Source organism: Pyrgilauda ruficollis, unplaced genomic scaffold, assembly GCF_017590135.1.
Source record: "Pyrgilauda ruficollis isolate IOZ18807 unplaced genomic scaffold, ASM1759013v1 scaffold126, whole genome shotgun sequence".
NCBI lineage: Eukaryota > Metazoa > Chordata > Aves > Passeriformes > Passeridae > Pyrgilauda > Pyrgilauda ruficollis.
This window is the reverse complement of record NW_024510988.1, coordinates 782,504-797,203: the sequence shown is the minus strand read 5'-3', so window position 1 is coordinate 797,203 and position 14,700 is coordinate 782,504. Positions and strand designations below refer to the sequence as shown.

The window sequence follows — 14,700 nt, the reverse complement described above, 5'->3', positions numbered from 1 at the left end:
ACATCTCAGTTCTGCTGCGGCACAGGTGGCTGCAGGTTCCTTGTACTAACCTGTCCTTTTTGTGTCCTTTTCAAGAGTCCATCGTAGGGAACTGCATGGACAGGAGCTCCCCCGGCCAAGCCATGCAGGTGCCTGACCACAACGGCCTGGGCTACCCCGTGCGCCCCTCGTCCAGCGAGCACCCGCGGCCCCGCAGCCTGCAGAGACATCACACCATCCAGAACAGTGATGATGCCTACGTAGGTGCCTTCGCCTCCCAGCTCCCTCCTCTGAAACAGCCTGGCCTGCCTGTGGGCACACAGGGCTCAGCCAGCCCAGCTGTGGGTCCTGCACTGCTGTGAAGGAGCTGCATGATAGCCCAGAGCTCAGTGCTCTGTGCCCTCTGGGCTTTGGGGTGCTGGGAAGTGTCCTGCCCAAATCTGGGTGTGGGCTTTGCTGCAGCTCCCTTCTGCTGTAGATGAGAATGTCAGCTTCACTGGTTCAGGGGTGCCCAGTGGCAGAACCAGGAGCAATGGCTCCTAAAACACAACGGGTTCCACCTCAACATTAGCAAGAACTTTCCATGGAGGGTGGCAGAGCACTGGAACAGCTGCCCAGGGTAGTCTCTCTCTGGAGACATCCCAAAACCAGCCAGATATTCTCTGCCACCTGCTCCAGGTGTGCCTGCCTTGGCAGGGGTTTGCGCTGGATGATCTCCTGATCTCCCTTCCAGCCCCAGCTATGCTGTGATTCTGTTAGCTCAGGGGCATTTGGACCATTCAGTCCATCCTCCTGTTGAAGGGACAGGCTGCGCCCAGGCTGTGCCTGATGCAGTCCTTGTCTTTCCAAACCCGTGCTGAAGGTTTGCAGAGGCTCCCTGGGCACCCTGTCCATGGGCAGATGGGGAGTACCCAGATCCTGAGCTCCCCCTGAGTGTGTCCTGCCGTGTCCACAGGTGCAGCTGGATAACTTGCCTGGCATGAGTTTGATGGCAGGAAAAGCCCTCAGCTCTGCGCGGATGTCGGACGCCGTGCTCAGCCAGTCGTCGCTGATGGCCAGCCAGCAGCTGCGCGACAGGGACGGCGAGGGTGAGCACGGGGAGGGGGTGTGGGCAGCTCCCCGGGGAGCTGAGTCACAGCCACACGTGCTCAGTCGCCTCTTTGCCCTTACAGAATGCGGGGAGAGTTTGGAAGGTCAAGAGCACGCGAACCTGGGCGACGGCAGCCAGCACCTCAACACCTCCTGCTACCCCTCGACGTGTATCACGGACGTCCTGCTGAGCTACAAGCACCCAGAGGTGCCCTTTGGGATGGAGCAGGCAGGGGTGTAACCAGGAGGGAGTGAGTATCCGTGTGTCCTTCTCTCACCACACCACTCCCATGGGTCGCCTTCCCTGCTCGTTGCTCCAGTGCTGGGGTTGGGACCATCTGCTCGGAGCTCCTGTGCTGAAGCTGATTGCTGTCCCCCCATTTGCCCAGGGACAGCATCCCTCCTTCCAGGCTTGTGCTGCACTCAGAGCCCTCTGCATGGCAGGGTCTCTCTCCTGGGGCAGGGTCAGGAGTGGCCTGGGAGGGCTGGAGGGCTGTGGGAGGAGATGTGCTGTTCTGGTGTCCCCTAACACCTCTCTTTCTCTTTCTCTCTCTTGCAGGGTTTGTATACAGCTTTGAAATGAAAAGGTCCATTTTAAACCAACAGTATCTAGCAGCATTGCGCCAAATTGCCGTAGTATTTCTGACTAACTGGAATACCATGGCCCCTTTCCTCATCCTCACTTCATCCAGTGTGTCGTTCCTTTGGGTTCTTTAATTTCTGCCACACTTGCCTGTAACTCCAGCTACACCCAGAGCCCTGAGCCCGACACGGAGGATCGGCCTCGGCACCGGGGCTGCTCTGGGGGCTGGCCCTGCCCGGGGCCCCACGCCGGGCTGAGCCTCCCTGGAGCCTGCCCTGGGCAGGTCCAAGGGGGCTGGAGCTGCTCCTGGATGGAGGCCACGCTCTCCTTCCCCTCTGTCCCTCTGCACTGGGGGTCTGGCCCTGGCAGCGCTGGCAGGGCCCTCCCCACCCCGGTGCAATCCACTTCTTGTCTCACCTCTGTCTGCTCTGTTCCCTCTCGTGTGTCGGGGTGCTGACAGGATCACCCCTGCCCTCCCTCCCCGTTTCTTTCCAAATCTGCCACGACTTGGGTTTTTTTCTTTCCTGGCTAATGTAGGGCAGATGGATTTTTCTTTGTTTCCTTCGCTTTTCCTCCTGATCACGTAGGAATTGTTTTTTTGGTAAATGTTGTTTTATTATTATTGTTATTAATAAAAGGCAAAAGGAATTTCTGTTTGAGAGAAATTTTTAACTAGATTCTGTTCTATATGAATTGTGACTTGCACCTTTTGTTCAAAGTATTTTATTTCTTTTAATGACATTGTACTTGTGACTGGTTTTCTCTCGTGCCAGTGGCGACAGTGGTAATTCTCCTTATACAGTCGGGACGTGCAGAGGTCTCTTCTTTGTCCCTTTTCCATCCTTTCCGTGGTGGATAGAGCGGGAGGCCCCCCCGCCCTGGGGCTCAGGAGCACGTGGTGTCACCCTTGCCTTTGGGACTTGACAAGCTCCAGCTCAGACCCTTCTTACTGACATTTTTTTCTGGAATATTTTTTAAAACTAAATGAAACATCGACCCAGCCCTCCTGACTTTGCACAGAAGGAAGTGTGAAACCAGCACGGCAGAGGTGACTTTGCTGTCCTTACCCCGTGCCTCTTCCCGGCCTCCCCTTCTCCGGGAGAACGACGCTGACAGCTCCGCGATCCCGGCAGTGGGAGAGGAGGGGAGCTCCGGCCGTGCCCGGCCCCTCGGGATGGAGCGGGAAGGGTGGGAAACGCTGAAAGCCTTTTGCTCTGTCCCTTTGGTTCATTTTCCTTGTGTTTACATGACACTGTATCCTGGGAGAGTCGCCGGGCCCCCCCCAGCAGCAGCTGCCCCGTCACCGTGCCATCCGCAGTATCACACTTTTTTTATCATGGCTTTGTATTGTAGTAATCAATACGCGCAGTATATGTTGAATGTATATTAATATACTTTGCTATTATTTCTGTTTTTTGGAAATGTCAGAAGTATTTTTTTTTTCTTCCTCATTTATGTTGGACTAAAAACGAACAGGAAAAAAAAAAAGTTTCAGTAAATCTTCAGTCCATTTTTTGTGGGTCACTTGCAACTAGTCAATTAGTTGGACAGTGGGATCATAACAAATAAAACCATGATTATGATCTTCCCTGGGCTCCTGTTTGCCTTGTTGCTCAACGCCAGAGTTCAAGGGGCGGCAGCTGCTGTCCCCAGTCCATCCCTGGCGCTGTCCCTTCCCCTGGTCCCCAGCAGCCCCCCTGGCTGGGTGTCCCGGAGCCCCCGGCACTCGCAGCCCCTGCAGCCAGAGCCCGGGTGTGGGGAAGGCAGTGCTGCAGAGCCTGCCTGCATCTGCTGCATCTGCTGCACTGGGGCTTTTCCAGCTGTGGGTAGGGTGTGGGAGGCGCAGGGAGCTGTGCCTGTTGCCTGCAGCACCTGCGGTGGCAGTTCCCGTGCCGTGCCCTTGCTGGCTGGCACGGGCTGGGGCTGCAGGGAGCCGGTGCCACCCAGAAACGGGAGCATCATTGCTCTGCAGCAGCTCCCCCTGGCACTGCCAGCCCTGCACACGCCCTGCAGCCCCTCTGGGGACATGGCCCCTCTCCCCCTGTCCCCTCTCTCCCCTTGCCAGGCGGGCTCAGCCTGATTCCTGTGCATCCCTGCACTGGTGGCAGTGGGACAGGGAAGCTCCTGGGGTTGGCTCGGACTGAGGGGGTTTTGGGGCGGCCGTGCCAGTGCTGGCGCCTGCTCTGAGCCTTCCCCTTGCCCAGGTCCCCAGCTGGGGCTGGCGTGGGCGGGCAGGGGCGCCGCTCCCGGGACCTCTGAGCTGGGGACACGGCGGGAAAAGGGGGTGACGTGAGCGGCCCCGTGAAGGACGGGGCACAGACCCGCGGCCGAGGCGAGGGGTCCGGGTACGGCAGGCCAAATCCCTGCGGGAATAAACCTTGTCCCCGGGCCGGCGGCCAATCCCTGGGGGCTGCGAGGGGCCCCGGCAAGGCCGCGGGGCCAGCGGGAATCTGGGTCACCGGGAGCGTAAACAGCTCCTTGGCCGGCGAGGCGCGTCCCGCGGGGAGCTCCTGTTTGCTCGCCGCCCCTGCCAAGCCCGCGCTCCTCGGCGATGCCGCGCGATCCTTGAACCCTGCGCGCCACATCGCCCGCCGGGAGCGCGGCCGGGGCCGCCGCGCTGGCTTATCTCCGCGGAACTGCCCCTCCGGCATAAATAGCGGCGGCGGAGCCCCGGCCGCTCAGACGGGACGAGCAGCAGCGGTAGAGAGAGCTGGTAAGAGCCCGGGCTGCCCCGCAGGAGCCGCAGGGACCGAGCGGTGCCCCTCGGCCGGGATCCCCGGAGCCGGGCTGGGGGCTCAGCCCCCCCGGGCTGGCTCTGCCGGGGCTCCCCGCGTCCAACTCTCTTGCTCTGCCCGCAGGTCCAGCGCGAAGATGAGAGCCGTGGTGCTGACCCTCGCCCTGCTCTGCCTGACGGGTAGGTCCGGACGGGGCTGCGGTCCCCGGGATGGAGCGGCACGGGCGGGACGCGAGCGCTGCTGGAAGCCGCCGGTTTGCGAAGCGCTTTGCGAGCCGGGCTGCAGCCGAGGGGCTCCCTGGTTCCGCCCGAGCCGGGCTGGAGCCGGCCCCGGGCGGCGTGTCCTGAGCACGGCCGGCTCTCTCCGCAGGCACCCAGGCCCGCTCCTTCTGGCAGCACGATGAGCCCCAGGCACCCCTGGATCGCCTCAAGGACATGCTCGATGTCTACCTGGAGACAGTGAAGGCCAGCGGCAAGGAAGCCATTGCCCAGTTCGAGGCCTCCACCGTGGGCAAACAGCTGGAGTAAGTGGGGGGCGTGTGGCGGGGGGCGTGGGGCTGGGGGGGGCCCGGGGGCCGTGGAGTCGGCCCCTGCAAAAGCGAGCCCCTGGTGGGACGGGGGGCACGGGGCCCCGCGGCTGCGCCCCCCGCGTGTGCCCCCAGCGCCTGAGCCCCCAGCCCTCCTCCTGTGCAGACCCCGGCCCTTACTTGCTCCCACCGCCAGGAAGACGGGGCCCCGCGGCTGCGCCCCCCGCGTGTGCCCCCAGCGCCTGAGCCCCCACCCCAGCCCTCCTCCTGTGCAGACCCCTTACTTGCTCCCACCGCCAGGAAAGCCGTGCAGGCCAGCAGGAACAGCAGCGACGCCTTCATGGCTGGGGAGAGAGCAGAGCGCACGTTGTGGGGCGGCAGGGGGGCACGGGGGGGTCCCGAGCCCGTCCCCTTGCCAGCACGACCCTCTCCAGGGATGTCCCCGCTCACCTGTGCCGGGCTCTGACGCGGGGGCAGCCCCGGGCTCCCTCTTTATAGCCTCTGGGGGATTCGTGCAAAGGTCAGGGCAGGGCGCGGGGGGGCTGCAGGGGCGCTGCGTCCAGCCAGGAGTTGGGAAATCCCGCGGGGACGGAGCCCGCTGGGGCCCCGCGTGTCTGTGCGGGTGTGCCCGGAGCCGGGCAGCGCGGCGGGGGCACACGCGTGTGCGCAGCCAGCCCGGTGCCCGCGGAGGGGCAGCCCTGGGCACGCACGGCACAAGGGTGACATCCAGCGGCCCTGTCCCCGGGCACGACGCCCTCGGGCACCGCGAGGCTCTTCGGACCTTGCCACTGTCCCCGCCACCGCCTGGCCGGTCCCTGCCCCTGCCCGCCGCGCCCTTTGCCCGCAGTGACACATCGGCGCGGCTCCGCTGTCCCCGGGGGGGTGGGCTGGGCCGGGGGCTGCCCCCCGGGTGTGTGCCCAGAGCCCGGTGCCCACGGCCGGGGCACGAACGGGGCCCAGCGGCATTCCCAGGCACCGTGTGGCTGCAGTGCCCTGCAGTGTTCCGGCCTCTTCCTGTGCCAGGGCTCCTTCCAGGAGCCTGGACCGGGAAGGAACGATGGCATCCCGCCTGTGTACAGCCTCGTGTGTCCCCCGGCTCCATCACAGCCCCCCCCGAGCCCGTGTCCTGCCCGGCCCAGCCCGGCCGGTGGCAGAGCTGGGAGGTCTCTGCAGCATCCCCAGCCCCCGTGTCCTGTCACGCTGCCACCCATCCCACAACCACACACGGCAGGTACTGCCCTGCCAGAGCCACTGCCGCAGCCACAGAGCACTGAGGGGTCCCCAGCCCAGGTCCCTGTCCCCAGGAGGGGCTCGGGGTGTCCTGTGTACCCCCACCCCGTCTGTGCCTGTCACCCCCCGGGGGCTGGCGGGGCCATGGGTGATGCCAGGGCTCTGGGTGATGTCAGGCCCGAGCACACGTCAGGCACTTCCACGTTGTGCCCGTGCTAAAGTCCAAGCCCTTGCTGTGTCACAGCCTGCGTGGAAGCGCTCGGGCTGCATAAATAGAGCTGGGAGCTGCCGGCTCTGCAGCTACCGCGGCACTGGCAGCACAGGTGAGGGCTGCAGGGGCTGCAGGGAGCCGGGAGGGAGCCGGGAGGGAGCCAGGGGGGAGCCAGGGGGGAGCCCGGCTCTCCACGGCCTCTGGCTGGGGGCTGCTGGTCCCTGGAGCTTCCTTCACCTCTCTCTGCTCCCACAGGAGTCCCCCGCGCTCAGGATGGCGCCCAAGGCGGCCGCCCTTGTCCTGGTTCTCCTCGCGATCTCAGGTGAGGTGGCACGAGGGTCCCCGGGGCCAGCAGGGTGGAGCTGCCCGGGGCGGTGCTGGCAATGTCCCCGCTGTCCCCGCGGGAACGGGGCTGTGTGAGCGCTGACCCCAGCACCCCCTGCAGGCTCCCGGGCTGATGTGAACCCTGACGAGGTGGCCAGCGTGATCTGGAAGTACTTCACGGAGCTGGGCAGCAATGCCAAGGACACGGTGGAGCAGCTGCACCAGACCGAGCTCAGCAAGCAGCTCAAGTGAGCCCAGCCACGGGGCCGGGGGGCTCGGGGGGCAGGCAGGGCCCGGGGGGTGGGCACGCCGGCCCTGACTGTCCCCTCTCCCCAGCACCCTGCTGAAGAGCAACCTGCAGAGCGTCAGCGCCTACGCCGAGGACCTGCAGGAGCGGCTGGTGCCCTTCGCCGTGGACATGCAGGCGCGGCTGGCGCAGGACTCGCAGCGGCTGAAGGAGCAGATCCGGCGGGAGCTGCAGGAGCTGCAGGCCAAGCTGGCGCCCTACGCCGACGAGGTGCACCAGCAGATCGGCACCAACATCCGGCAGCTGCAGGCCAAGATGAGCCCGTACGCCGAGGAGCTGCGCTCGCAGGTGGACCGCAGCGCCGGCGAGCTGAAGCGGGCGCTGGAGCCCTACGCGGCCGAGCTGCGGGAGCGGCTGCAGGACAACGCCGAGAGCATCCAGGCCTCGCTGAGCCCCTACGCTGACCGCCTGCAGCAGCAGATCGACGGCGGCGTGGAGAGCGTCAAGCAGCGGCTGGCGCCCGTGGCGGACGAGCTGAAGGCGCAGGTGGAGCAGAGCGTGGCCGAGCTGCGCAAAGGGCTCAGCCCCTACGCGCAGGAGGTGCAGGACGGCCTGAACCGGCAGCTGGACAGCCTGACCGTGCAGATGGAGCGCGTGGCCGAGGAGCTGCGCTCCCGCCTGGCCGCCAGCTCCGAGGAGCTGCGCGCCCAGCTGAGCCCGCTGGCCCGGGAGCTGCGGGAGGCGGCGAGCGGCGACGCCGAGAGCCTCCGGCAGCGCCTGCAGCCCCTGGCGCAGCAGCTGGAGCAGCGCGTGGGGCAGACGCTGGAGACCTTCCGGCAGCAGGCGGCTCCCTTCGGAGAGACCTTCGGCAAGCAGCTGGTGCAGCGGCTGGAGGAGATGCGCGGCAAGCTGGACTCGGGCGCGGCCGGCGTGGAGGATCACCTGGAGCTGCTGGAGAAGGAGGTGCGGGAGAAGGTGGCTGCTTTCCTCAGCACCGCCGCGCCCCCGCAGAATTAAACCGGCCGGCCACGCACATTCCGAGCGTTCCTGGCCGCTTCCAGTGGTAGAAATAAATCTCCTTGTGATGCACGTGCTGCTCCGTGTCCTTCCTTCCCACGGCATCCCGCTGTCCGTCCTAGCCCGGGGGGGGACACCCGGGGCACCCTCGGCTGCTCTGAGGGGGGAGCGTCACCCCGGCTGCGGGAGAGGGAGCAGAGGTGGGGCGGTGGGTGCGAGGTGTCCGCGGTGGCCGGGGATGGCGGCAGCCGGGTGAGCCCGTGGGCGAGCACAGGGCCGGGGCCGCGCTGTGCCCTCAGAGCAGCTGGGGACACGCAGGTGGCCGCAGAGGGACAGAGCCGCGGGGTGCGGCCGAACATCCCAGCGCGGCTGCCAGGAGCGCTGGGGACCCGTGCGTGGGTGACACTCGCCTCGTCCATCGCAGCGAGGGAGCCCCGCGGGCCAGCGAGAGGGAAAAGGGACTGCGGGGCTGCTGGCAGGAGCCGGGGCTGGCACAGCACGGGACGAGGCACGGGCAGCGCTGCCCGGAGCCGCCTCACGTGTCGGCGCAGGCGAGGGAGCCGCGCGGACTTCGGCAGCTCGGTGTTTCACCCCGGCAGCGCCGGACTTCGCCCGCAGCCGCGGGTGCCCGGGCTCGCTCCCGGCAGGGACCGAGGCGCGGAGGAAAGGAGCCGGCGGTGTCGGCGGGAGCGCGGCCGCGCCGGGGAAGGTGCGAGCCCGGCCGCTCATCCCCGCACGGCCGGAGCCGGGCTCGCCTCCCGCAGCCCCCGCGGGGCTCCGGCTCGCTCTGAGCCCCGGCAGGAGCCGCACCGCTGTCCCCGGCCCCGGCCCCAGCCCAGCCCCGGCCCCCGAGCCCGGGGGGCAGCGGCTCAGGTGGCCGCCCCCAGGTCACCTCCCCGGAACCTCCACGTTGTGTTTACACGGAGTGAGGTCCAAAAAGCCTTCCCGTACCCAAAGCCGCCTTATCGGCCGCTCCTCGGCCGCCCCCCGAGCCTATAAAAGGGCGGCCAGCGGGCACCTCCGGGCGGGAGGGACACGGGAGGCGAGCGGAGCCAGGTGAGGGGCGGCCGGAGGAGCTGGGTGTGACCCCAGGCGCAGGGCTGCGGGGCAGCCCAGGTGCTTGGGGAACCCCAGGGGGTTTTGGGGAGCTAAAGGGGACCCCCAGGAGCGAGGTCCTGGCGGGGAGCAGCGAGGGGCGCGCAGGGGAGGCACCGCGCCCCCGCGAGCACTCGCACGGCTCCTCTCCGCTCTCCCGCAGCCCCACCATGCTGCTGAGCGCTGCGCTGCTCCTCTCGCTCCTGGCCGCCTGCCCGGGCGGGTGCGGGCCCGGGGCCGGCCGGCCGGGCTGGGCAGCAGCGCAAGAGCCGCTCCCGGCCGCGGCGGGCCCGGGCAAGGCGGCGCAGAGCGGGCTGTGGCAGTACCTGAGCCAGCTGACGGGCGACAAGGACAGCCGGGAGCGCGGCCACGGCAAGCTGGGCAGGGACATGGCGTGAGTGCCGCGCCCCGGCCGGCCCTGCCTGGGGCCAGCGGGGCAGGGCCCGAGGGGTGACACCTTTATCCCTGCCTGGGGACATCGGGGCAGGTGACACCTTTATCCCTGCTGGAGACATCGGGGGGGGGCAGCCTTTATTGGGGGTGCGGGGCACGGAGGGGCCGCGGCCACCCGCGGGTCTCGGTGACTCTCTCGTGCAGGAACCTGAAGGAGAGCATCCAGGACGGGGTCAGCTCCATGGGGGGCTTCCTGGAGAAGCTGTCCCCGCTGGGCGGGGCCCTGCAGCCGCGGCTGAACGAGGACCCGGCGGGCCTGCGCAAGGCGCTCCGCAGGGAGCTGGACAGCCTGCGCCTCAGGCTGTCCCCGCACGTGGACGAGGTGCACCAGCAGGTCGGCAAGCGGCTGGACGAGCTGCGGCAGCAGCTGCGGCCGTTCACCGAGGAGCTCCTGGAGCAGGTGTCGCTGCGGGCGCGGGAGCTGCGGCGGCACCTGCTGCCCAGCCGGGAGGCGGCGGCGCAGCTGCTGGACGGCGCCGACGAGCTGCAGCGCTTCGCGGCTCACTACGCCGACAAGATCGCCTTCCACACGGAGCAGGTGAAGGACATCTTCCAGCCGTACGCGGAGCGGCTGCTGACCGAGATCCAGCGCAACGTGCGGGAGCTGCAGCGCGGCGTGGCCCCGCACGCCCGCGCCAGCCCCGAGCAGCTCAACCGGCACATCCAGGAGCTGTCGGCCAAGCTGGCCCGCAACGCGCGGGACCTGCACCGGCAGATCCAGAAGAACCTGGAGCAGCTGAAGGCCAAGCTGAGCCTGTGGCCCGGCAGCCCCGCGGCGCCGCCGGGCCGCTCCCGGGAGGCGCTGGCGCGGGAGGTGCAGCGGCGCGTGGAGGAGTTCCGCCGGGACACGTACGCGCAGATCCAGGCCTTCACCCGGGCGCTGGACCAGGAGACGGAGGAGATGCGCCTGAAGCTCAGCGCCCGCCCGGAGCCGCCCGAGGAGCCGCTGGACGCGCCGCCGCCGCCCGTCGAGGACCTGCGCGCCCGGCTGGACGCGCTGTGGCGGGACCTGGCGCTGAGCCTGAGCGAGCGGGGCGGGGAGGGTCTCGGGGAGGATCCCGGGGAGGGTCCCGGGGAAGGCCCGGGCCGGGCCCGCGGCTGATCGCCAATAAAGGCGCCGCCATCGCGGCCCGCGCGCGTCACATGACCCGGCCCAGCCACGTGATCGTACGTCATCACCCCGCGCCGCGCCACCATCATGTCGGCGCTGGGGGCCACGGAGGCGGCGGCCGCGCCCGGTGGGGCTCTGTTCCGGCCGCTCAGCGCCGAGGATGGCGAGCAGCAGCCGGCAGAGATCGAGTCCCTGTGCATGAATTGCTACCGCAACGTGAGGGGCCCCGGCGGACCCGGCAGCGGCGGCCTGCGGGGACTGGGGGGCACAGGGGCCTGTGGAGGCCTGGGGGAGAGCGGGACAGGGGGACACAGGGGCCCGTGGGGGCCCGGGGGAGAGCAGGATAGGGGTGTGCAGGGCCAGGGTGGGTACAGGGTCTGCGGGGTCAGGGGTGTGCGGGTATTGGGGCACTGGGGGCCGTGGGGTCGGGGGGAGAGCAGGACAGGGTGTCCGGGGGTCTGTGGGGCCGGGGGAGAGCAGGACAGGGGTGCAGGGGTCTGTGGGGTCAGGGGGCACAGACCCCCGTGTGGGCCGGGCTCAGGGGTCCCCAGTGGCCGTGGCGAGGAGCGGGCAGGGGCCGGGGCGGTTCCAGAGGGGGCAGGAGTGAGGAAGGACCTGCCGGGGGCCACAGCTGCTCTCGGAGTAGGTGGCACGGGGGTGTCGGGAGGGCGTTTCCAGGAGCTCCCGGGGCCAGGGGAGGTTTGTGGGGCAGGCAGGGGAGGGGCAGGGCCCTGGGCCATGGCCCCTGGCTCGGGTTCCCACGAGCTCCTCGCTGCCCCCCGCAGGGAGTGACGCGGCTCCTGCTCACCAGGATCCCTTTCTTCAAAGAGATCATCGTCAGCTCCTTCTCGTGCCCCAGCTGCTGCTGGTCCAACACGGAGATCCAGGCAGCGGGCAGGATCCAGGAGCAGGGCGTGTGCTACACCCTGGCTGTCACCTCCCGCCAGGTGGGCACTGCCCGCCCTGCTGCAGCTGCAGTCCCTGCAGGGCCGGGCTGGGCCAGCCCCTGGGGGCCCCTGGAGGCTCAGGCTGCTCCCTGGCTCTGCCTGCAGGACATGAACAGGGAGGTGGTGAAGACCGACTGTGCCTCAGCCCGAATCCCAGAGCTGGACTTCGAGGTGCCTGCCTTCAGCCAGAAGGGAGGTGGGTGACTGGAGCGGCGCCCGGGGGGCTCCTGGGGGTCCCTGGGCTCTGCTAACGGTGTCACCAGCTCTGTGTTCTTGCCTTGCCAAGTGCTCACCACCATCGAGGGCATCATTGACAGAGCTGTGGCAGGCCTGGAGCAGGACCAGCCCGCCCGCAGGGTAAGGCTGGGGAGGGGAGCTCCTCAGGGAGGGACAACGCCTGGGGTGTCCATCCCCTGTCCCCTGGGCTCACACAGGCTGCTGGGGACAGCTCTGGGCTGTGTCTGTCCCATGGTGTCACAGCTCTGGGCTGTGTCCATCCCCTGGTGTCACAGCTCTGCTCTGTGTCCATTCCTGGTGTCACACAGGCTGCTGGGGACAGCTCTGGGCTGTGCCAGGGTCACCCTCAGCAGCTCTGGGCTGCCCCTGCAGCAGCTGAGCCCCCGGGGGTGATCCCCACTTCCAAGGAGTCCGCTCCCGTTTCTTTTCCAGGCGACGGACAAAGAGGTGGCCAGGAAGATAGACGAGTTCATTGGTAAACTGAGGCAGCTGAAGGAAGTCCAGACCCCCTTCACGTTTGTGAGTGCTGGGAGTGCTCAGCCTGGCTGGGGCAGGGCTGCAGGACAGCTCCCTCACCCCTGCTCCCGCAGATCCTGGACGATCCCTCCGGGAACAGCTTCGTGGAGAACCCGCGCGCGCCGCAGAGGGACGAGGCCCTGCTGGTCACTCGCTACAGGAGGAGCCCCCAGCAGTGTGCCCTGCTGGGCCTGGAGGTGATGCAGCAGCCCCTGCTCCCGGGGACCCCCAGCAGGGACCCCCAGCAGGGACCCCCTGACGCTGCCCTTGCAGGGAGAGGAGCCGGACGCGAAGCCGCTGGACGCTGCCGAGGACCTGAGGGACGAGGTGGGTGCTGCTGCAGGGCTCGGGGACACCCGGGCCAGCTGTGCCAGGCTGCCTGGGGCATTGTGGCATTGTGGCTGCCCCTTCCCTCCGCCAGGTGCTGCAGTTCAACACCAACTGCCCCGAGTGCAACGCCCCGGCCAGCACCAACATGAAGTTAGTGCGTATCCTTCGGGGCTGGGCTCTCCCTGCTGCTCCACGGGCCTGGGCGTTCTCAGGTGGGGGGCAGAGCTGTCTCAGGGCTGCTCACAGCTCCCACTTGGGGTCCTGCCACCCCTCGGCTGCTGCTTTGATGTTTGCCTTGACTCCCTGCTCCAGAAATCCCCCACTTCAAGGAGGTGATTATCATGGCCACCAACTGTGACTCCTGTGGGCACAGGACCAACGAGGTGAGCTGGGCACAGGGGCAGGGAGTGGAGTTCTGTGCCTCTGACCCTGAGCTCTGCTTCCCAGCGGGGCTGCTGGGGAGGGAAACTGCCCCTGGGGGCATTGCCAGGAGGTGCTGGGTGCTGAGCTGTGCCAGGTTTGCAGTGGGCAGCTGGGTGAGCCCTGTTGGAGCACAGGGGTGAGCTGGCTGTGGGCTCACTGCCAGCTGTTCCCAGGTGAAGTCTGGAGGAGCCATCGAGCCGCAGGGCACCAGGATCTCCCTCAGGATCACGGACCCTTCGGACATGACCAGGGACATCCTGAAGGTGCAGTGCCCAGGATACCTGCCCTGTTCTCCTGTGGGGTGTGGGGGCTCTGGGGGCCCGGCCCTCCCTGCGTGGGCTCACGGGGGGCTCCCCTCTGCAGTCAGAGACGTGCAGCGTGGAGATCCCCGAGCTGGAGTTCGAGCTGGGCATGGGAGCGCTGGGGGGGAAGTTCACCACGCTGGAGGGGCTGCTCAAGGACATCAGGGACCTGGTGAGTGCTCCTGGGGGGCTCAGCCCCCTCCCTGGCCCTGCTGTGGGGCTGGCTGCTCACAGCTGCCTCACCTGCCCCTGCAGGTGGAGAAGAACCCCTTCACCCTGGGGGACAGCTCCACGCCCAGCAGGACGGGGAAGCTGCAGGAGTTCCTTGGGAGGCTGCAGGACGTGAGTTTCCTCTGCATTTTCTGTGCTCTGCACGGGTGCCAGAGGTGCTGAAGGGTTGGGAAGAGCCTGAATGGGGTGTGCTCTGTTCCTGCAGATCATAGAGGGCAAGGCCCAGGCTCACTTCATCTTGGATGACCCTGCAGGCAACAGTTACCTTCAGGTACAGCCCTGGGCCCTCGGGTGGGCTCCCTGGCAGTTTGGGGGGTTTATTTCCCTGGCATGTGGTGGCAGTGGGGCTCCCCTTGGAGATCTGGGCACCAGCAGATGCTGGAAGCCCTGCTGGCTTTGTGGGGGCTGCCCAGGGCTCCCAGCCTGCGCTGGTGGCAGAGGGCAGAGGGGAGAGTAGGGGCTGTGCCCGAGGGCAGAGTGGGCCTGTTGGGGTGCAGAGCTCTCTCCCCCTGTCCCACAGAACGTGTACGCCCCGGAGGAGGACCCGGAGCTGAGCGTGCAGCGCTACGAGCGCAGCTTTGAGCAGAACGAAGAGCTGGGTCTGAACGACATGAAAACAGAGGGCTACGAGCCAGAGCCGGCCTCGGGCCGGTAGCGGGGCCACCCCGGCCCTCCCAGCCCCCTTCCCCAGCTGCGCCCGGGACCAGGACTCGTGCGGGGCCGGGGCTCCTCTGCCCTGGCCGGGCCCGGAGCTGTTCCCGGCGGGGCCGGGGCTCGGGGCCTCCCCGCGGGCTGTGGCTGCTGAGGGCAGGGGGTGGCAAAGGCGGCTCTCCAATAAAGCTGATTGATAACGCTGATGGTGTCGTGTCCTCCTGCTGCTGCTCCATTCATAACCCCGACAGCTGCGAGGCCACGCCTCCAGCCCCGCCCTCAGCTCCATTTATGGCATTGGCTGCAGGTAGACCACGCCCTCAGCCCCACGCGCAGCTCCATTTATGGCATTGGCCGCCGTTTGGCCACGCCCATATCCCCGCCCCTATGCGTTTATGGCATGGGCTGTCTGCTGGCCACGCCTACAGCCCCGTCCCCTCGCCATTCACGGCTCTCAGCGGCC

General features: G+C 67.6%; 4 protein-coding genes across 8 annotated transcripts in view; all 4 read left to right on the top strand.

The window, feature by feature from the left end:
- SIK3 (SIK family kinase 3) overlaps window positions 1–3,239 on the top strand; it is a 70,673-nt gene extending 67,434 nt beyond the window's left edge. For all 5 annotated transcript variants that reach the window (XM_041458118.1, XM_041458117.1, XM_041458116.1 and 2 more), the window contains 4 exons: window positions 76–239; window positions 935–1,067; window positions 1,152–1,319; window positions 1,628–3,239. In XM_041458118.1, coding sequence (XP_041314052.1) covers window positions 76–239; window positions 935–1,067; window positions 1,152–1,309 — 455 coding nt within the window. In that variant the 3' untranslated portion in view covers window positions 1,310–1,319; window positions 1,628–3,239. The remainder of the gene's footprint in view (window positions 1–75; window positions 240–934; window positions 1,068–1,151; window positions 1,320–1,627) is intronic.
- A 1,984-nt stretch (window positions 3,240–5,223) lies between these two features.
- On the top strand, window positions 5,224–8,092 carry APOA4 (apolipoprotein A4). Its single transcript, XM_041458119.1, has 3 exons — window positions 5,224–6,675; window positions 6,799–6,925; window positions 7,014–8,092. Exons 1-3 carry the CDS (start codon window positions 5,970–5,972, stop codon window positions 7,939–7,941), a joined length of 1,761 nt encoding a protein of 586 aa, XP_041314053.1. The 5' UTR covers window positions 5,224–5,969; the 3' UTR covers window positions 7,942–8,092.
- Window positions 8,093–9,204: 1,112 nt separating this feature from the next.
- On the top strand, window positions 9,205–10,591 carry APOA5 (apolipoprotein A5). Its single transcript, XM_041458121.1, has 2 exons — window positions 9,205–9,430; window positions 9,634–10,591. Exons 1-2 carry the CDS (start codon window positions 9,207–9,209, stop codon window positions 10,589–10,591), a joined length of 1,182 nt encoding a protein of 393 aa, XP_041314055.1. The 5' UTR covers window positions 9,205–9,206.
- A 65-nt stretch (window positions 10,592–10,656) lies between these two features.
- On the top strand, window positions 10,657–14,443 carry ZPR1 (ZPR1 zinc finger). Its single transcript, XM_041458120.1, has 14 exons — window positions 10,657–10,816; window positions 11,386–11,547; window positions 11,653–11,743; window positions 11,834–11,904; window positions 12,217–12,303; window positions 12,375–12,497; window positions 12,574–12,627; window positions 12,722–12,788; window positions 12,943–13,013; window positions 13,227–13,316; window positions 13,417–13,527; window positions 13,611–13,697; window positions 13,792–13,857; window positions 14,107–14,443. Exons 1-14 carry the CDS (start codon window positions 10,688–10,690, stop codon window positions 14,239–14,241), a joined length of 1,344 nt encoding a protein of 447 aa, XP_041314054.1. The 5' UTR covers window positions 10,657–10,687; the 3' UTR covers window positions 14,242–14,443.
- The last annotated feature ends 257 nt before the right edge of the window (window positions 14,444–14,700 follow it).

Coding starts and splice junctions, on each gene's coding strand:
- APOA4 (XM_041458119.1), top strand. CDS start 5,970: ATGGCATCCCGCCTGTGTACAGCCTCGTGTGTCCCCCGGCTCCATCAC. Junction 6,676..6,798: donor GGTTCTCCTCGCGATCTCAG/GTGAGGTGGCAC, acceptor CACCCCCTGCAG/GCTCCCGGGCTGATGTGAAC. Junction 6,926..7,013: donor GAGCTCAGCAAGCAGCTCAA/GTGAGCCCAGCC, acceptor CCCTCTCCCCAG/CACCCTGCTGAAGAGCAACC.
- APOA5 (XM_041458121.1), top strand. CDS start 9,207: ATGCTGCTGAGCGCTGCGCTGCTCCTCTCGCTCCTGGCCGCCTGCCCG. Junction 9,431..9,633: donor AAGCTGGGCAGGGACATGGC/GTGAGTGCCGCG, acceptor TCTCTCGTGCAG/GAACCTGAAGGAGAGCATCC.
- ZPR1 (XM_041458120.1), top strand. CDS start 10,688: ATGTCGGCGCTGGGGGCCACGGAGGCGGCGGCCGCGCCCGGTGGGGCT. Junction 11,905..12,216: donor AGGACCAGCCCGCCCGCAGG/GTAAGGCTGGGG, acceptor TTTCTTTTCCAG/GCGACGGACAAAGAGGTGGC. Junction 12,498..12,573: donor GTGCCCTGCTGGGCCTGGAG/GTGATGCAGCAG, acceptor CTGCCCTTGCAG/GGAGAGGAGCCGGACGCGAA.